At 33.0% G+C, this 22,825-nt stretch overlaps 1 protein-coding gene across 3 annotated transcripts in view; it reads right to left on the bottom strand.

The window, feature by feature from the left end:
• The window catches only part of LOC143250517 (pleckstrin homology domain-containing family G member 1-like), an 81,799-nt gene that overhangs the window by 24,621 nt on the left and 34,353 nt on the right, over positions 1–22,825 (bottom strand). For 2 of the 3 annotated variants that reach the window (XM_076501198.1, XM_076501183.1), the window contains exons 2-4: positions 11,535–12,184; positions 6,463–6,560; positions 466–582 (exon numbers count right to left, since the gene is read on the bottom strand). In XM_076501198.1, the coding sequence (XP_076357313.1) occupies positions 466–582; positions 6,463–6,560; positions 11,535–12,184 (865 nt within the window). Of the gene's footprint in view, positions 1–465; positions 583–6,462; positions 6,561–11,534; positions 12,185–16,764; positions 17,055–22,825 lie in introns of those variants that run through there. The other variant, XM_076501192.1, reaches the window with a different exon arrangement.

Below are 22,825 nucleotides of genomic sequence, written 5' to 3'. Positions count from 1 at the left end.
AACATTTTAAGCTTCAATTAAGCAAAAGGTTTGAACCTGAAACTCATTGTAAAGAATATGTTGAATAATTCTTGTATTCAGAACTGCTTCAATATGTTTAAAATAATTTATTAAATAATTATTGTCACCAGAAACTAGGTGCTCAAGTGTAAGCAAACTTTATGCATACAGTTATAAGGAATATTTTCCATAAATGAAGATATAATTATTAATAAGATAAAGATTATAAATATTCATGTATGTTACATTTGTTATTAGGTATGTGTTTTTCTACATGTTATTATTGATTACATTTTAAATTTCAAGTTTCTCTGTTTGGCTTCAAAAATGCAACTTTTAAGCTACTGATAACCATAGAATGCATGCAGTTCCTTAAGATATTACTGATCTTCCTTGATTAAACTAGTTTTCAAAAGTTCCTTGGCATAAACATAGTTTCATATTGTTAGTTACAGTTATATATACCTTGGATAATTTGTGCAGTATTGTGTATAGATAGCAAACCCTGTACTGTTTTTGACAAAACATCTGGAAACCTCTACTGGGTCTAAGCCACAATTCTCTAGTTCTTTCAAAAAGTTCCTAAAAAAAAATATATATATATATATATATATATATAATTACTTATCCCTTACAATACATAAAACATATTTTTCATTACATAATCTGTGCATAATTACACATTCTATAACTTACTGGACATATCAAGAACACCATTTTTACTTCAGCTGTGATATAAAATTAAATCAGTGCAATTTATAGGTCTTATGAAAAATATGACTATATTGGTTTGAAACTATTACTAACATTTATTCATATAAATGTGTGAAAGGATATTAAATCTTCAGAAAGTTAAGCTTGAATTTTGACACTGATTTAACCTTTCAGAAACATAAGGTTAACACTTAAACTAAATGGTAGATAACAAAAAATTACTCCACATCTGAAGCAGTCTTCATGTTAAATAAGATAGCACATAGAAACTAACAGGTCTAAACATACATATTAAATTATCTTAACTAGTAACATAACATAAATAGTAATAGCAGTCTACAGTGTATATAAATCTAAATAAACTGTTGTTAATACATTGTGGCTACAATAAATAAACCATGACCTGGAAATATAAACCCAGAGATATCAATACTTCTTCTTGGTACAGCAAGAAATGTAAACATAAAGTACCTACAAACTAACATAACTGTAATTTCTGATTAGTTCATTACTACCATTAAAATTATAAATTATCCTGGATGTAAACATTAATACACCAAATGCTCTTCATATTACTTACCCTTGCTATATAAATTCTACTAGAAATATCTGTCTGAAATCTAATATCTCCAATATGCCATAATGTTTTATCTGAAGCAAAACAGGAATTAAAGTTTTTATTTATTTGAAATAGTGGTATATATTTCTTATATTAAGTAGGGTGTAGAAAGTAAGCAGAAAAGTAGGTTTTATCTAATACAAAAGAGCTAAATAACAGAAACAACTTTATAATTCTGGTTAATTGTTCATTTAAATGTTCAAATTGCTTTATCAGTAAAAACTGTTGAATATATAAAAAAAGAAAACCTTTATTAAGAGATTGACATATTATAGGCCAATTGCTGATTCCCAGACTTGTAATTAAAATTATGTCTTTCAAGCCTTATAGTTTTTTCTTGTAAAAACTACTTCCAGTATTTTTAATTTTGTGAAACATGAGCATGAAATCACAACAACATCACTTGGTATGAAACTCAGTTTAGAAAGAAATGTATTTCATGCAATTATTTTGTGGTTTTGAATAAAAGAGAAAAAGTAAAGAGTATAACATTTATATTTATTTATTTATTAAATTTTGATTTTTTCATCTAAACTAACTTTTTATTTATTTATGAATGTGCTTCATTTCCGTTATAAGTTACTTATTAAATAATTTCTTTATGATTTTGTCTCCTATTACAGAAAAAAAAAATCTTAATAAAAAGGGGTGAACCAAAAGAAGTAATGGTTTTGGAATTTTTTTGTTTTAATAACTATAAACTTTAATATAATTATACACTCCAGTCTGTAAATTACAGTTACATACTGATTTAATCTTTAATATTTTATGATATTTTCTGCTGCAATCAGACATTAATCAAGCTAAATTACTCTAACACTGTTATCTCAGATTTAACCTAGTTATGTCAAACTACTAAATATGACCCTTCTGAATAACCAGTTTTTAAGGAATGCTCTCTTATCTAATAACAAGAAAAAACACTTTATAATCCTGTTGGTGAAATTTGTATGGCCTTAAAATTAGAACTTTAAAAATTAAGTTGAAACATTTATTAGAAATGAAATTCAGTCAAGGAATGTAGCATTCTTCTATATTGATTTCAGAGAAAATCATCTAGTGAAATGTTATGTGTATTCAATTAAATTTGCTCATTTTGGATAAATCACAAAACTGGATACATGTTAAGAAGATGGTTAGCAAACGTTTCATTTTTTTGTATATATTGTGTATATTTTGTTGATGCAACTAAAACAGTGCTTTGTGGTATGGACAGTTTACCAAATAACACTGGTAACTCCATTTTTAACCTAAAATAACAATAATCAAGATATGTGTTGTAATAAATTAATGTGTACTAATGTGTAAAAACATGTGTTTGGAGATTTATGGTGATATCTTTCTAGTGCCACATTTGTATGGCTGTGAATTGAGGAACAGTTTCCTGGCTTGTGTCCTAAATCCTTGCTACAGTAAATATATGCTGCACATAGGTGAAGAAAGTAGATAAAAATTATTGTTAGAATTTGTGTCACAGGTAGGACTGCTTAGCCAAAAATTTAGAAGTTGGTCAACAGATATTACAGGTTGTGTCAGGTAGTTGCCTGACCTCAGTAACCCAAATTACTTTTAACACAATATGGCAAAATGGTTTTTTTGTGTCAGGCAAACACTTGTGGCTATGTTTTTTTGTAAAAATTCATAAGCAATGTTGTAAATAACTGATAAAGAAGTTTCAACAAACCTTGAAAACAAACTTGTGAAACATTAAAAATAATTAGTAAGAAAATTAATAAATAAACTGTTGGATTTTAGTTACCTAAAAAAAATATATTTGAAAAGCCAATCATAATAAACTCTTTATACTACAAGAAATCATAATATCATATTTTTAAGTGAAAATTAGATATTCAGTCAAAACTAAACTATCTCTGTTAACTTCCAAGATTTTTAGTAACTTTGCCTAACACGAAATGAGATAATAATACAATTAACAAACACCTAACAGACCACTACTCTTCTTAAGTTTTTTTCTGGTTGTTTTTCAACTTTAATTTTGATAATTAATCATTCAATATCTTTAGATATTAAATGATGCTTAATCTTTTGAATTCATACAGAGTATGGGTGTGTAAATTTAATTTTTGTTCACAAATAAAAATATTTTTGATTTATGGGATTGCTTAGTGTTCATCTATTATTTGTAGGTCTTGTGAAAAAAATCAGGCAACTGTAAAACCTTGGGAGATTTTTTTAAATCTATTAATTGCAGTAAAAAGACATTTATAAAATAAACATTTTCCCCAAAATTATAAAGATTAACAAACTAAATTTGAAATATATAGTTAACAAAACTATGCCCTCAGAGAGATAGTGGCTGTTTATGAGATATTCCTGCCAATAACTGATATTAAAAATGAGAAAACACATAAAATAAATCTGCTCACATAACAATGAATTTTTACTTTATTTAATAGTCACTAATTATATTTTAGGATATTTCTGATAAAACGTTTGTTGTGACATATATCAAAGGATAATAATGCTTCACAACAGCAGTGCAACTTATATACCATTAAAACCAAGTGTGCAAGATTGTGAAAGGTACTGTTCATTTGAGGCACTTCGAGAATAATCTGGAGTAATCTTTTACAGCTGTAAGAATTTTGAGAAGTAGTTACCATTGCATTAGTAAGAATCAAATACTAGAGAATTGGAATTCTTCAATAAATTATTAATAGTTTCATCACTTCTGTAACCTTGTGCCCATGACTGATAAGTTATTCAGAAAGAAAAGATGTTTAACTTGTGCTTTAAAATAATTTATTAAAAAGGGAAAGATATTTAACTTGTATATTAATTGACCATTCATCAAAATTTCCTGATAACTTGAAATTTTAAATCAAACATAAATACATGACATCACAATAATTAAATAAAAAAGAAAAAAAATTTAAGTACTTTTTTCTTAAAGTATGGAATAGTTCCAGTAAAAAAAAAAAGACATAGGGTTCATTCAAATGATTTTACTGTACAACATTAACTTAGGTAACTCTTATCAGGCAATAAATTTTCAACACCCTCCTCCCATTTGATCTGGATCTGCTGTTTATGTTTCACAGTTATAAACTGTCAAGTGCTCTTACATCCAACACTGTAACAGTATCTCTTTAGTTTTCATTCATTTCCGCTTTGCAGACTGTCTCATATGCACACCCACAGCTAAGATCAGCTAACACTAACACGTAAACTACTTGGTTTTATGATGTTAAACAAATTCTAATATCCACTTTTGTGAGTCATTTACAAAGTAGTTTGCATGAAATGTTTACTTTTTGCAAGTTAGAACATTACTTTTAATTTTCAAAGTGACCACTGTGAGCATGTACACTTAGACTGCAAATGACATCAGTACTGATACATCAATGAAATGTGTACAATAATGACATTTAGTTCCAACATAAAAGTACACTGAAAAGTAAACCATGAATCATCTGTTTTACATCCACATCTAAAGAGTGACTGGATTGAAGAAATGATCTGTATAGCTTCAGATATTTGATTAAAAGAGATAAAGATCAAATGATTTTGTATGTACTCTCACTTGACAAATATTAGTTCAATTTTACTATTAAAATTATTTAAACAATATAATCAGTACCAAAAGATGGCTGTTACATATTTTTCATGAATATAACATTTGTATTTAAAATTAAGCTTTTCTTTCATTAAATAATAAAATACACATATTGTAACATAACATCAAAGTTTTATATATTTTTAAACTTAGTGTATACAAAAAGGACATGTCATTACTACCAAACACAGGTATACAACAATTTTCCAACCCCTGCTCTTAGGAATATATCAAGAAAAAGGCTTATTGAGCACTTTCTTAATCTACTCAAAATTCTTGTCACAGAATTCTTTAAACGTGACTTGGAAACATCTTGTCGTATCCAGACCCCTGAAACTTAGTTTCACTAAAACAGCTTATAAAATGTGACATACTTAATAAGGTGACTGAAATTCTACACTTAAGACTGGTTTGGATTAGTTTTAACAGCTCTATTTTGACTTGTTGTAATGCTTATATTTCAGGTTACTTATAAAAAAGTTAGTGGTTTACTTTACTTCACATAAAACTTTCTCAAGGTCCAAGTAATTGTTTTATACTTCTGTATTTTCTAAGTATTATACATACAAAATAACACACCCAAAAATGTATGAAAAATAATAAAGATAAAAATTCTGATTAATTGATATATTACTTTTATATTAATGGAAAATAATGTTGTAATTATTCTCCTTGATATTTTGCATTAATGTACAAAAAGACTTGGGTCTTCTGACATTTAGCACTGCTAAAGCTAAATTACAAGACTTCTTAAATGTTAAGTTTTGGTAAAATGAACATTTTTTTAAAAAACTATATAAACTTTATTTTAAGTATTATTATTATTGTTAAAAATAATTCAATTCTTTTTCTGAACAAATAATGTTAATATAAACTAGCTATAACAGATAATATCAGAAGTGGTTTTTAAAAGTGTACTATGAATCATACAGTCTTCCGAGTGTTATGAAATACAAATTCAGTTTAAAATAACATACTGGAACTTACATTAAAATAATGTGAACTACTGCTAACAATTTAAGCATAATTATTAATTAAGGTTTACAGCACAAATTCAGTTGTTTGAAGATTCTAGCATGGATAAAGAGGTAACACAAAGTTGACATGTAAATCCAGTTATCTTTATTAATTTTCCATGAAAAAGTTTTATGCTTCTCTGTATTGTGACTGGTTCTTTGTGTTTATACTGTTTAGAATTGTCATAAGCCAAAAGATTCTAGCCAAGACTGCTAAAGTGTGAAAAGAAATGCTCTAACAGTTAAAACATTTTTAGACAGATTTGAATAATCCAGTACCTAAAGTTTAGCCATTTAGTTGTTCAAAGTTAAGGTTAAAGTAGACATTGTCTTTGTAAAAGAGATTTAATGTTAAGAGATACTTAACCAGATAAAAAATCACGCAATGTACTATAATGTTTACGATCACTATAATTATATTGACAGACAGTTATAGTTAAACTAACAATTAACACAACTTTTATGACTTCTAAATGTGATTTATAAGGTTATGATAGGTAGAAAAAGTGCCCATGATACAACATTAGTTGACTCACCTATTAAACTTGTATATGTCTTCAATATTTCCAGAGAGTTCCCTTAAAGTAAATTTGCTTATTTTATTATCTTCTGTTGACAGGTACTGAAAATACCCCTGTAATGATAACACCTCATTGAAATATTAATACAATTAAACTAATAAAAACACACTGAATTATACATGAATTATAACAATCCAAGAACAACTGTGTTTTTATGAGCTTTTTCTGTCTAGTACAAATGTGAATAATTAAAAAAAACACACCTATAATACATTCAAGATATCAAGATACTATACTGTTTCCAAGTTACTTATTTTTCAGTTCAGATATTAAAATTCTCAACAACAAAAATGCCATTATTCATGTGCAGGCAGATAGAGCAGACCTATGGTTCATTTTTCTACACTTGTTGCTCAGCTATAAAAATGAATTTTGTCTGCTTCACTATTATATTTTTGTTTAAATTAATTATAATCAACTATTCTCAAAAAGAAACAGCTTTATGCAAACTGGAACTTTCAGTTTTATAATTTTCATATTTGCATCCTGATGAACAGGTCCGTTTTAAAAACAAGTATCATAAAAAAGGCTAGGGTGAATAATCCATTTAAAATTATTTGAAAGTCACACCAGTGGTGACCCAGCAGTAACTCTGCAAGCTTACAGTGCTAAAATTTTAATTCCATTACCTGTGGTAGGCAGAGTACAGATACTTGAATGAGTGTTATTCTATAATTTGAGAAGAAAAACTTTTCCAAGTTTATTTTGTGCAATGTTTTGAGCAGACACCCTTCATCAGGCAGTATGTGTTACAATGGAATTGAGCTCAGATGGTATATACTATAAAATTAAATACTTCTTAAAATAAAATAAAAACTGGTTTTAAGATATTTTAAAAACTTATTTCTTAATAGTTTTGGTTTAGTTTAGAAGATGGAACTGCTGAGATGGACCACTAAGCCCCATCTTGTCCCAAAATGTTGTTAAAAAAATTCATTAGGCAAGGCCCTAAAAAATTTTATAATATTTTTAAGTGGATAGGTCTCAAAAGAAAAACATATTTTATATAATTAAATTGGTTCTAGGACGAATGTTAATGTTCCATTTATATAATACAACTTAGAATCTTTAGATAAGGTTTGGACAGAGCATATAAGAACAGCTATGTACACATAAAGTCACTGCATATGACAAAAAAAATTGCCCAAAACACTGATGGTATCTTAAGAGCAGCATGCACTTTCTTGGTATTTATTTTTTTATGTATATATAAAAACATTATAATACAAGTTTGTTTTTTTTTTATAGCTGTATGCTCTCAAAGTTGCAAAGCCGTCTTTGATATACTTTGTAATTAACACTCTGGTTTTTGCACTCATCATGATACAAATTATGGAGTAATCTGAGTTACTAAAACGCTGTCTCCTTTAAGTTAGACAGAACATTTAAAACCCCATGTTTTCATATCATTCAACTGTATTTCAGTATTTTCATATAAACTGAGGGGAGATGTTGATTATCAAAATAACAAACGTTTATTGACGCTTGTTAGTGGCCTGATCTAAATTTCATTACTTCATTTTTACTCCTTCAATACATAAATTGCAATACAATTTGTTATTTTCTTGTATTGCATTTGACAAAATAAAACTATTGAAACCTAAATTCATAACTGGAAAGAATGCAACTAAAACGACACATAAGCCGTTTTCTAAATTGCTGTGTGATGCTTTCAGGGAAGCATGAAAAAAAAAGCTATAGTGTGCCCTGTCATGTTCACACACAAAAAAAAAAAAACACTGCCAGGAAAAATTAATTATTATATTTATTTTTCTGTTAGATTATCAAGTGTAGTAGATTTACGTACAATAAACATAAACGAAAAGTCCTGGCAAAAATGTGATGCACTCCAGACATCAACTTGACGCCCCGACAGGAAACAGTCATTGGACCAATGAATGAAGTAACAGTAGCATGCCTCACATCAGTCACCGGCACCCAGGTTAACGCCATATATTGTAAAGTTGGCGCCATTTAGTTGTGCGAGATATATGATGGGCGGAAGTTATGTTGGATCTTATTACATTTTTAACCCATAGACATACACATATTTTTTTTTTTGTAAATCAAATATTATATACGCCTAACAATGGCAAACGTATTTATTTAAAATGTAATTTCATGTGTTTTTTAATATTAATAAAGCACACACGCTGAAAATATATACGAGAAAACATCATTGTTTTAGTTTCTACCTCTGCCGGAATATGTTTCCCACTGTGCTTTTGACCGCTTTCTTTCCCGAATTACGGTCTCAGTGACGGGTGAGTTATCAAATCTGGCAATTTACACAGAAAAGATCTAGCAATAGAAACGATAGTGTTGAAATTATGATCTTTTTGTTATGAATGAAGTTTTTACAGAAGTGATGTAACAAATGACAAACTGAATTTCTAATAAAGTGCTTTTTAAACATAGTTTATGAACAAATGACTGAAAAAAGCGACTTGGAGTATTTTCGTGACTCTAATAAGAGTAATCACAGCGTCAAACGAAATTTTGCGAACATTTTATATATTTGTGTAAGATTTAAACTTGCTTAAATTTAACAGGCTTGCATTACAAAAGCACAAACAATTTATCATAGTGTTTAATACTATGTCTATACGATAGGACTTGCATTGCATAGCAGTCATCATGTGTATATGTTCCAATGATTATTTTCGTGGTGTAAGTGTGGAATGTTGAAACCACAAATGTATACACGAAGTTTGTAATCGGGTTCAATGCACGTTGTCAGATGTTTCCTCCTCAAGTGCTTTCTATTCTCAGCGCCCCCACCACCACCGCCAAGGAAAAATAAATGAAAAAAATAATTTAAAAGTTATCAAACATTGTAACTAAGTGTTTATGACATAAAATTACAGAAATAAATGAGGATGTAAAGAATATATTACAGCCTGAAATGATGTGCAAGTCTCAGAAATCACAAACTCTGTCTTTTTCCCCACCTACAGCTATTACTTTTCCAGGTTCATTTAATTGGTTTGTTTTGAATTTCGTGCAAAACTACATGAGAGCTATCTGCGCTAGCCGTCCCTAATTTAGAAGTGTTAGACTAGAGGGAAGGCAACTAGTCATCACCACTTACCTCCAACTTTTGAATTACTCTTTTACCAACGAATAGTGGGATTGACCGTCGCTTTATAACGCCCCCACGGCTGAAAGGGCTAGCATGTTAGGTGTGACGTGGATTCGAACCCGCAACCCTCAGATTACCGGTCGAGTGCCTTAACCACCTGGCCATGCCGGGCCGTTCATTTAATAACAAAATGAATAATTTCATCGGAATGGATCGATAAATTTGTTTAGATATTTTTTTCCATGGTGGTGATTCCGACAACGCCTATAACCCCAAACCACGACTAACGACGAACAGCGTCGATAAATTATGGATAATAAAGAAAATATAACATCGTGGTGAAATAAGGAAAAAAAAAGAAACCCTATTATATGAGTTCGTATAATGCCTGAAAGATCACGGTAGGCACGACAACACTATCAAATTAGAATGACGACACTGAGAATGATTTTTTTTTGTACCGAGACAGCGGAAGCCAGTGAGTAATTAAGGATATAATAACCTCTTACTTAGATACTCTGTGGCAATGACAATAGTGTGTTGCTAACATATTCTAAGTAAATGTAGACCATATGATGGAGTCTGGATGACGTCAGGAAAAATAGGGTTTCGCATTTCTAAAAAAAAACAACAAACAACTAAATTGAGCTTTAGGCACAAAAGCGTGTTGTTGATGTAATAGTTAGCTTTAACGTGATATGAAGCCGAAATTAGTTTATATATATATGTGTGTGTGTTTATATATATAACACATCTGTATAACATCAACTATTGTCATTGATATATCTTTGGCAAGTAACACAGCTATATGTCTGCGGAATTACATGCTAGAAACCGAGTTGCGATACCCACGGTGGCACCTCACAGATAGCCCACTGTGCTGCGTTATGCTTAACGATAAAATAAGCAAAAAACATAAAAGTATTACAATTTGTAACGGGTACTGAGTCCAACGATACCAAAACATGTGAGCCACCATGGCCAGGAGGTTAAGGCACTCGACTTGTAGACTGAAGGTCGCGGATTCGAATCCCTGTCATACCAAACACACTTGCCCTTTTAGCAGTTGGGGCGTTATAATATTACGGTAAGTCTCACTATTTGTTGGTAAAAGAGTAGCCCAAGAGTTGGCAGTGGTTGGTGATGACTAGCTGCCTTCCCTCTAGTCTCACACTGCTAAATTGGGGAAGATTAGCGCAGATAGCCTTCGTGTAGCTTTGCGCGAAATTCAAAACAAATCAAACCAAAACATGTGGCTTGATAATGGTTTCTATCGGGATCCTTTCTGGATTATTGGCGTATATTTGTATGACGAGTTAGTCCCCCGGTGAGTAAGCGATAAGTTTAAACACATATAACACTTAAATCCGGGGTTCGATTTCTCGCACTGAACAGAGCGCAGATAACTCACTGTGTAGCTACATATTAATACAAAAAATGATGTGGGTAAGAAGCGTAGGCAAAAATATGTTTGCATGCCTACAAAAACATAGACCGTGAAAGCAATTTGTTATCAGACATCACACGTGTACTCAATAAACCTTCAAATCGAAAACTTGTTTTTAACTAAAAACTAATGTTTTTGCTTAGGATTCTTTAGGCTGGATTGTGTATTCGACAAAAAATAGTGTTAAAAGTATAAAGTAACATTTGTTGGTTAGAAGAAAATCCTCTTGTTAGTTGTTTTGATTTAAAATTTATTTGTTTACGAACAATAATAATACTGCTATGCAACAAAATAAAATGCTTATGTGGCTAGTTTTATGCAAATATTTATTTAATTTGAAGGGAAAAGTCCGCCTATAGTTGAAAGGGTACACTACTATTGTTAACTTTCGCTTAGACTTTTTATCAAAGTTAAGGTTTTGACTTACATCTCAAACGGTACTAAAAACTGAAAATCATAGAAAATATACATTAAAACACACACAAGAATGTTACCTACCTCAATTATTTCTTGTAAATCATTTACGTATGTTCTCTCAGTGTCCACAATCTCCAAGATGACGCGGTTAGTTGGACAAAGATTGAGATCAGAAGTCTGTTGATGACATGAAACCATTATTCCTTGACTGGTTCTAGCTGTCACTTTTTCTTGTCCACTAGTTACTAAATCTGCCGACCCTTGTCCACAAACTTCCAAATTTACTGCCTGCTGTCCACAACCTTCCGGATTTGCTACCGCTTGTCCATTACTTTGATTGTAGTGAGAGTTCTGATCATGAGAACAATTACTGTCTTTATCTGGAGAAATATCAGCTAAACTTTCAATGCTGGCCAAGTATGACCTTTTGACATCGATGCCACTTCTAGGAAGTGACGAAGACGAAGATGAAGAAGACGAAGACACTGAGCTTGTGCTTAGAGGCCGTTTCGCACAAGAATCATTCACGGACAGACTCTTTCGAAAAGGAAACCGAGTCCTAGGTCTACTGCACGAGTTATGATGATCACATCTAGGCGGCTGGCAGGCATCTGTGTTGACATCTTTAGAACCATCTTCTTCATTCGTATCTCCACCGTCCCAGTCATTACTTTTTCCCACCAGGCAGTCGTACATGTTAAGCAATGAAGAACTGATGTCTACTGTCGTTCCTGCAGGGTAACGAAAAATAAAATTAGCTAAGTTTGTTTTTTTGTGTGTTTTTCTTATAGCAAAGCCACAAAGGGCTATCTGCTCAGCCCACCGAGGGGAATCGAACCCCTGATTTTAGCGTTGTAAATCCGGAGACATACCGCTGTACAAGCGGGGGGGCAATTAGCTAACTGCATTCATGTGGTGTCATCAGTTCTTTTTCAAAGCCCATTTGTTGGAAATATGCATTCACTGGTGAGACTCATTATACAAGATATTTTACTTTTAAGGTTAATTTTATTATTCCAGATTTTATGAACTAGCTAAAATGTATAATTTCATGAACATTTTGCACACACACTAATTTTCTGTTAACTTCAAACTACTGAGGCTTAATTAAAAACACATTTACTATGGAAAGTATTAAACTACAAATATACACATACATAAAACGGGCTGGTAAATCGAGAACTAGTGTGGAAAGTTCGTTCTTAAAAGGAGTCTGCATTAAACAATTCTTTGAATCGATGTTAACTGAACGTAATTCCTTATATTACACTTCAAGAATAGAAGCACTTAAGTTTTTATTATGTTTACACTATAATCTACTCTCTCAAATACGTTTTTTGCAAGGCAAAAGCACTTAGTTTACGTTTTCATTAAACGGGAACACAATAGTAAACATTGTTTCTGTAAAACTATACCAACTGGGGGAAAGCTTGTGTTTCCCACTACTGCATTCAGCTTGTATCGTATAAACAAGTTATACGATTCCCAAACAGGAAGTCTCTTAACTCAGAGTATAAATACACCACACGAACTTCATTCAGAGATTGTACTTTAATTCAGAATAGAATATCAGAATATAAGTTTCACAAAAACACTTACAAAAAGGATAACGGTGAAAGCAACAAAAGAAGTAACCTTCTACTGTCGCTAAACATTTGGAGAGTTATTGGCTTGGTCCAAGTGGAAAATAATAATACACTACGTTAAATAAACGTTTTGGTTTAGTCAGTGTTTTTAATAGCGATTACCCAGCATAGTCGCGGTGGAAAACAAAACGCACACACGCACACGCGCTAATATGTATGTACACACACACACACATTTATTTGTTAAGCGCGTGCTTGTTTCTCTGTCTATAATATACAAACATTTATGTAGAACAATATTAATAGAAGTATGGAAATATCATTTTAAAACAAGTTCAAATTTTATTCGACCAGAAATGTTTACTCCAAACAAAATGTAACAATGTTCTTGATGAAATCTGATACAACTCCGTTCACCGTTACCGCTTTCCTTTGAATGGATTTATTTACGACCAAGGAGAGACAGACTTCGCTCATACATAAATATTACTCTAAGATATGAGACAGAATTAAACATTGATCCTAATCGTATGATTTGTAACGTCAAAGAAAAAACGCCATTAAGCCACAGTATTTTGTTATGACCTTAACGAAATAATAACTTAGTATAGATACAGTTCCTTTACTCATCACTAACAAACTATTTATAAGTGTTTGATTTTTTGTTTTGTTTTGAATTTCGCGGAAAGCTACTCAAGAGCTATCTGCGCTAGCCTCCCTCATTTAGCAGTGTAAGGCTAGAGGAAAGGTAGTTAGTCATCACCATCTACCGCCAACTCTTGAGTTACTTTTTTACCAACGAATAGTGGGATTGCCCGTCAAATTATAACACCTCCACGGCTAAAAGGGCGAGCATGTTTGGTGTGACGGGGATTTGAACCCTCGGCCCTAGGATTACGAGTCGAGTGCCTTATGCATCTGGCCATGTCGGGCCTTGAGAAAATAAATATCGGTATAACAACTGCATGTTCGCCGGTCAAACCATTCTAAGTCTTCAGTCATTAAAAGTCCAAAATAAAGTTCTTTGGGACAAGCGTGACCTGTCGATTTTCGTGCCGGACTGTGTATTCAAGGTCCGTGGTTTCGTTCGGATGCCACACCTTCGGACCGTGGATGAGTTATTAGAATGGCAGTCAAGTCGATTAGTTAGCGGTAAAAGCTACCTACCCGTTATTATATGGTTCCAACAGCTGAAGCTAAGAAAATATTTATTAGAAACACACACAAAATTAAACCAAATATTTTGATTATATCGCATAAACTGAAAACCTTAGGTTAAAGTTATTTTCGTTCATAAGAATAACATTATCGTGGATATATCCCAAAGTGGTATCACGTAACTGAGAGGATAAGGATATAGAAAATATTATCTCAAATCCCCTCTATGCATGTCTGTCTATTTTGTCACACACACTCCCCAAAAAAATAGACAAGTACACGAGAAACAGACACCAGTACCTACAGATAATTCGTTCTTATCAAAACGTGGAACCACAAAGATTTATTGTTGGTAACGTGATCTTTAACTTATTACTTTTTTTCTTTTCAAGGGCGCGGGAATTAGGGGTGCTGAGGGTATAGCAGCATCCCCTGGATTAACCTACTACGGTTCTGCACATGCGTGGTTCCATTCATGTACAAAGGTTTCAATTTTGTTCAATGTTTCTTCATAATTTTTCCACAGAATGAAATGAAACAAATAGTCTTTATGTATATCCTACACTTGACTCCATTGAACATGAACCTCAAATGAATTTAACATTTTCGTAATGCGAAATTATTTAGCTGGACGTACTTGGAGGAAAATGAAAGTGTGTGTGTGTTTTCTTATAGTAAACCCACATCGGGCTATCTGCTGTTTCCATAGAGGGAAATCGAACCCCTGATTTTAGCGTTGTAAATCCGTACACTTACCGCTGTCCCAGCGGATGACGAAAAAAAAGTTGTATTTATGAACGAATGACTGAATCGAGTACCAAAGCATCAATGGGAGGAAACCATTTAAATACTTCTAAGAACCCAAATGAGAATATGTTATAATATGCCAACCACATTAATTGTGCCATATCTAGTGCTGACGAAGTATTTTGCCCAATATCAGGGCTCAGCAGATAGGCTTGGAAATATTAAACATAGTAGTGATTTAGTCGTTATGTGTATATATATATATATATATATATACATTTTCACGAAGAATAGTTTGTTATGTTTTAAACCAGATTACGCAAGTGAAATATAGTTATTATAAATTTTATTCAACTAATTTACAAATCAGATTTTACGGTGAGTATTATTAACAAATAATAATATTTAATATTTAATAATAATATTATTATTAACATATATGAATGGTCTTCATTCATTTCCCACATTAGGCCACCTTGTATGTTTACTATAAAGCCAAGGGCCGATCATGATCTTCTTAGGGAGTAAAGTATTCCTCATATAAAGTTTTGCTTAATTTTGCAAAATCTGTACATAGTGTTATCCACAAACCAGGCTTTCGAGGGTTTGATGTAGCTTGCGAGTCGCCTATTGTAGACCATTGTGCAACATTATATATGTCTTGAAGTTGGCAAACTACTAGAGTTGTTACAAATTCACGGTTTTAATTCTGAGCGTTAATATACATTATACGTGGCGAATAAATATATAAATAGCTGAGTTTATGAGATAACACTGGTTTACACTGTGTTCAAATTTCAAACATGAGGCTTAGGAAAAAATACACAACTTATATTAGCTTGAGTATATTATTTGAAAGCTTATTTCTCCATTAAGCAGGACATGACACAACTTTTATAGATTAATCACATGCCTTGAATCAAGATTTGTCGTTGACTTTTACTGGTTGAGAACGTTAGAAAATTTATTAGCAGGAAAAGAGAGAAACAAAGGGGAGTATATTGATATTGGCCATTAAAATGAAACAAAGCTGTGAGAAATGCATATATCGATATTAAAGAACTAAGTTCCTTGAAATAAGAACAAAAATAATAGTCTGAAAATACGGTTGTTGTTTTTCAGCAATTTAATGTTATTTAGGTTATTTTACGGTTAAACGTGCTTAATGAACTCTGGATTACTTTTCATAAGTCTTTGCTCTCAAATTATCTAATGATTACATCTCAAAGTAATCTTCAAAGTCACAAGTTCAGGAGTAAGTTGTTTAAGTGCACAGAGACAACACGTTTCTAAATCGACCAGAACACTAAGTAAATTATATGTAAAGGCAACGTTTGAAATCTGTGTTAAGAATACTTTGGCTCAATTTGTGTGTTTACATTTGTGTTTAAATGTTCTATACATATATATAGTTACATATCGATGATATAAAATTTCGAACGTTTCAATATTGGCAACCATCCAACGACGCAGAGCAAGTAAAATTTGTTATTATTGATACTTAATATGATAAACAGTCTTCTGTCTTCAGTAGTACGTGTACATAGAAATCGCTCATTCTACTCCAGCCACTTTAAGCCACAGTGACTGTCTTTACGTTTTCACACAGGCGTACGTGGAATTTTAATTCTTATATGTAATATATACAACCCAAACAAAGAACTTTCTAACACGGTGTTGTTAAGCCTATAAACTATGTCAAGCTGTCTAAACCGATAGCATTCGAGAAACTGTCTGCAATTTCACCTTTATCGGATTACTTCTGTTAACTTAGACATCCATTATGCTTGAAATAAAACAAGTGTCAAAGACCGACTTACCAACTTTTTGGTTGAGCCAAAATAAATCCTTCATCATCTCTTACAAACTTCTCGTCTCGTATTATTAACAAATAGAAGAAAGCAACTACAGACACTAATGTTCTGGTAACTTCTGGGACTTCCTACCTAAGGAGTTGTTGTTGTATATATCAGACACCAGGTGGCTAACAGTTGAAGCTTTCTTTCTCAGATCTTTGAGAATTAAAAGAATGTAGGGATCCTTCGAACACCAGCTGGTAACATACTGAGATGGCCTTCGGGCACTAAGGAAATTGGTGACATTTCACTGTCGCGTGCCTCACCACAAGCACGCACCGGCCATCTGCTTTTCATTCCTAAAGCTTTTGTCAATTTACTATTCTGTTTATCGATCAACAGGTCGGGAGGTCAGCTGTGTCAGAACTGACCTCTTCTTAGATGTGATTTAGGATTTGAAAACGAACAAAACAAAATATATATTAACGTAACAAGTATAAAATGTGCCAAGGTAAATATCAGTTGTTGTTTTACGTCAGCAAAACACTTACATTTGTTGTATTAGCAGAAATAAAGTTTACCAAGCATTACAAAGATTTAGAAATACACTATGATTTATTTCATGTTAAACATCTTTAAGCAATAGAAAGCTATAACATATACAGTTCTCAAGTAATCATGTTTTTGTTTCGTTTTTTCTGTGGCTGTATCATAAATATCTAAATTTGTTAGCAAAAGAGTAACCCATGAGTTGGCGGTGGGTGGTAATGACTAGCTGCCTTCCCTCTAGTCTTACACTGCTAAATTAGGGACGGCTAGCGCATATAGCCTTCGTGTAGCTTTGCGAGAAGTTCAAACCAACCCAAAACAAAAACACTTCAACTCTCACAAGACCGGCGCTCGCCGAGGGAGGAGGACAAGGGGCTGGGTGCCCGAAATGTCTTTGGGGTTCTAAGCTAATGTAATACGCTAATATAATTTTAGACTTATTTTAGATTTGGCTCCAACTTTCCTTTAAATACTCCTACCTCCCTCAGTTAAAAAAAGCTGAAATCGTCATTGGACTCTCAGTTTGCAAGCTTAACCTTGTATAGTATTTCAAAAGTTCGAGAGAGCTGGGTTTTGTAATCACAAAATATTTACTTCGCTATAACAGACAACTTCATACTATGAGGTCTCATAAACTTTCACATTCTAGCCTATCACAGCAGATACGACCTTAATACCCCTTCCTATCCTAAGTAGAGTACATACTATTCGTCACTGCCAGTGTTTGACAATTAACGAACGTCCATTTTCGCAGCAATAACTCATTTACTATCGGTTTTGACAGAAAAAAAAGAAACAACAACCACAAAAAAAAACTTCCAGACACATGGCGCTTGCCATACAAATGAAGAGAATGACGAGAGGGCGTAAAATACATCTTCCGACCGACAGACTCATCAGTTAGGAATGGTAACATTCATCCTCCACCCTTATGTTTGGTTGTTGCTGTTACCGAAAATCCTATTGAAGACAAGAACCTGTTGTGGCTGGTACCCTATTAATTAACTTATATATACGGGCGCTTTCGCACTTAGTACCATTGGCTGAATATAAACTACAGCATAATAAGAACTAAAAATGAAAAGTCTTACTAAAAACAATCAGATATAAATAATAACAATTATCATTGCATGCCATATGTTTCACGCGCATCATGGGAAAATAATGAAAATCTAATAGTGAGTCCAGTAGCGTATCTACAAAACAAATGGGCCACCTCACATAAAAGTAATTTTTTTCCCCCACATTTATTTATTTTGTAGGCAATTCTTAACTATGTCAGGCCCTTAGGGTGCCCTTTGGATCGCTCCTTCCCCGCACTTGAGAGGGGCATGCGCCACTAAACGAGTCAGTAACTCTGAAAGTAGATTTTTGATACTGTTACCATAATAACAGTATTAGCCATATCAATATTTTCTGGTTCGTTTAGATTACCATAATATGAAGACAATTCTGACTACAATATTTTTCTCTCGCAACCTTATAAATGTTTACTGAGCCAGTCATATTTTACCAAACAGTTTTTACTGAACCAGTTACATTTTACCCATCAGTGTTTACTGAGCCAGTCATATTTTACCTAACAGTGTTCACTGAACCAGTTACATTTTATCCGTCAGTGTTTATTAAACCAGTTACATTTTACCGAGAGAAAATTGCGAGTTTTTTTTTAATTTTTTAAGAGATAGAAATACAAGGTTATGATTAATCTTATACTTTTTTATTGGTGGAACGGGGATAATTATTATTGTACCTAAACTAACCTTTCCAACAACTACAGATAATTTATTGTAATTAAATATGTCGAGCTCTCTAAACACCTTGTCTAATCATTCAACAGTGGGAAGTTTTATATCACAACCAAAGAGATAAAAATACTGTAGGAAACAGTAACATTTATAATAATAACATTTGTAAGTATAAATTTCATAATACACACTATCATAATAAAGATCTGTTTTACCATCTATATAACTAATAATCACGAGTACGTATATGTTATAACGTAACCCCTCTCTATTTTTCGTACCTAACCCTATTAGAAGGCAAATCGAAATCTTAACAACAAGTGAAACTATTTCTTAACGTGTTACTACTTGCTGACTCTAGTCAATGCATGATGGATTACATATTATTATACAAAAATCTCCATGTACTTGAAATACTTAATACTAAAAGTAACCGACCAACATGGTCCGCATTGCGATGGTCAGTATTTTTAAGACAGCACTTATAGCATATTGTGTAGCTTTGCGCTTAACTGCAAACACTCTACTGGAGTAGTCTTATATGTTATACACCTGTTTGCAGACAACCAATCACAATCTTTAATGGAGATACAGATATATTAAGTGTTGTTACACGTTATGATTATAAAGCAATCGCTGATGTTTAAGGCTCTTCGTCTGCTTTAAATTAGTTTTAAAATACTCATATGTTTAATAAGTGAGTTAGATGAAGAATACAACTTAGAGTCTTGAAACATGGCCGTGAGAAGTGGTGATGACTAGTACTTTCCTTCTAGTCTTACACTGCTAAATTAGGGACGGTTAGTACAGTTAGCCCTCATGTAGCTTTGCGCAAAAATAAAGAAAAACAAACAAAGAGAAATTCAAATATGACTGCTAACAGAGTGGAGGGATACGTTAAATACACACACATTATTATATATAGACCATATCAACATGCACATATACATCATATGTGTAAAAATAGAGAGCATTATGCTCGCCAAAATGGCCGAGTTCGTACGCATAAGGCTATTATTGTGTGTGTGTCTGCTTGCGTCCCCCCCCCCCGCCACATACATACTTCACGCCAGTGTTCTAAAATGAAAACAACTATCGATTGTGCACAGCTTTTCAGATAATATAATCTGGAAACAAGTTCAGGGGGTCATTACCTAACCAATCACAATCCTGCTTCCATACAAACCAACATATGGCGTTCGTTTATCTTTACTTGGGCCCTCAGCATTCAGTACCCAAGTTCTCTTCACACACAAGTAGTAGTAGTATATGGTCACTCACACACACGCATTTATTCAGTTAATTTTACGCTCATAAATTATTTATTTTATCTTTACCAAAATGTAATACAGTATGAAAATACGTGATATATATGCATACAAGTTAACATGTAAAAATAAATGATGAAGGTAATGGTTGTACAACATATGAATATAATGTGCCTCACAGATTTATTCTTCTTCTAATTTACTGTGGAGTAATCATCATCCTAATTAATGTATACCAGACGTACTTATCAATAAATCTGCTTCCGCCAATCACGTCACTCTACTAAGTCGATCACCAACCTGTCTCTTGTGTGGTTTGTGCTTTGATGCAATCAATACACATTATTAAACATAAACAGTAAATATATAATGGATTTATTGACAATTTTAAAATATTTTATACGATACCCTTGACCCCAAATAAGCTTCCAAACTATTAATAAATTTGGTCCCAAACTACCAATGAAAGAGCAGTTTACTTAATGCCCAATATATGATATTGTTGTAACACTGTTCTTTTAAAAGTTGACGGGTTCTTTTAAATTTAGTTTATTTTCTCCTTTATTTCTAGTAGCATTAACACTTGTACATCGTTGTAACTTGTTGTAAGCCTACGTTATTTGTAACGTAGAATAAATCTGTGAGGCACATTATATTCATATGTTGTACAGCCATTACCTTCATCATCTATTTTTACATGTTAACTTGTATGCATATATATCACGTATTTTCATACTGTATTACTGTATTTAAATTTAACAATGCTTGGACTAACTTAAATCAGCAACCGCAACATGAAACAGAGATCCAATACTTTAATAAAACGCATCGAGTGGTTCAAACATAACAATTCTCTATGTTATCTTTATGAAATATTACATTTATGATTTATTTTCGAATATGTTAGAAAACTTTACGTTACTTCCTTTGAATGTTTGATGTGTTTTAGGCCTATTTTATTAAACCTTTTCGTCCTAACGTCCTTATTAAGACACTTAACTCCCTCTAGCTAGATTTTACATTACAATATTGCTCCCAGTGGACAGCGGCATATCTACGGACTTAATGTTAAAACCAGGTTTCGATACCCGTGGTTGGCAGAGTACAGATAGACCTTTACGTAGCTTTATGCTTAATTATGAACAGCAACAACATTACAATACTAAATAATTAGCTTATAAAAATATTATAGTGGTAATCATCTGTCACATTGACAGATAGTGTAAGATTTGTCACTTATGGTAGGTGCTACATTTCTGATAAATATTCCGTGGCATTTATTTTAATCATATCTTACCATAAAAAAATAAAACCATACAAGCCGAGTACTTTCGAAAGGTGGATTTTTCTTCTTCAGGGGCAAACTGGGACGGGTAGTTTAATATATACGAGGTCTGTTCAAAAAATACGCGGACAGACGTCATAAAACAAAATGTACTGTATTTAGAAGTTACAGGTCTGGAACCCCTTCAAAGTACTCTCCTCCCCAACGCACACACTTATCCCAACGGTGTTTCCACTTATTGAAACAGTCCTGGTACGCTTCTTTTGTAATGTCCTACAGCTCCTTCGTCCCATTTGCCTTAATCTCGGGAATCGTCTCAAATCTTCTTCCTTTCAAGGGTCTTTTGAGTTTGGGGAACAAGAACAAATCGCAAGGAGAAGGTCAGGTGAGTAGGGGGGTTGGGGTGGGGAAGAACAGTGATCGAGTGTTTGGCCAAAAACGCACGAGTTCTGAGGCACAAATTTCGCAGCAACGCGGTGCATCTTCAATTTTTCGGTCAAAATCTTGTAACAAGATCCAACTGATATCCCACACTCTTCAGCAAGCTCCCTGACAGTCAGACGTCGATTTGCCCGCACCAGGGTGTTGATTTTGTCGACGTGTGGGTCGTCAGTTGACGTGGAAGGACGTCCAGGACGCTCATCATCTTCAATGGACTGTCGAGCATTTTTAAAACGTTCATGCCACTTGAAACATGCCGTACGCTTCATAGCAACATCACCGTAAGCCGTGTTAAGCATAGCAAAAGTTTCAGTCGCAGATGTTCCAAGTTTAACACAAAATTTCACAGCAAGTCGTTGCTCCTTCAGGTCATTCATTCTGAAATTCGCCAAACGAAAAAATCGCACTTCACTTAAAACCGCGTAGCTAATACACAAATGAGGATATCTGCAATCGGGAAATGGCGTCGTAATCAGCTGATCTGTGCGAACCTAGCGACACCAAGCGGATTCCCCTGGAACCAACTGGAGCCGCGCACTTCAAACAGTCCGCGTATTTTTTGAACAGCCCTCGTACATATTCATCACTTTTCGTTTACACCATCATTCTTAGTTTGACACTGGAAAAAAAAGGAACGTTCACCTTTCTAAAGCGTTCGGATTATAAGATTTATACATCTATGTATATCACTCATTTGATCACACCTCCGTTCCCAATTTGCCCTTGAAGAAGAAAAGTCCATATTTCGAAAGCACTCAGGTTATAGTGATTGTATCACTTTATATCAGGACTTA

The sequence above is a fragment of the Tachypleus tridentatus genome, chromosome 1, assembly GCF_004210375.1.
Source record: "Tachypleus tridentatus isolate NWPU-2018 chromosome 1, ASM421037v1, whole genome shotgun sequence".
Lineage (NCBI taxonomy): Eukaryota > Metazoa > Arthropoda > Merostomata > Xiphosura > Limulidae > Tachypleus > Tachypleus tridentatus.
Note: the sequence above shows the minus strand (reverse complement) of the source record. Positions and strands in the feature narration are given on the sequence as shown.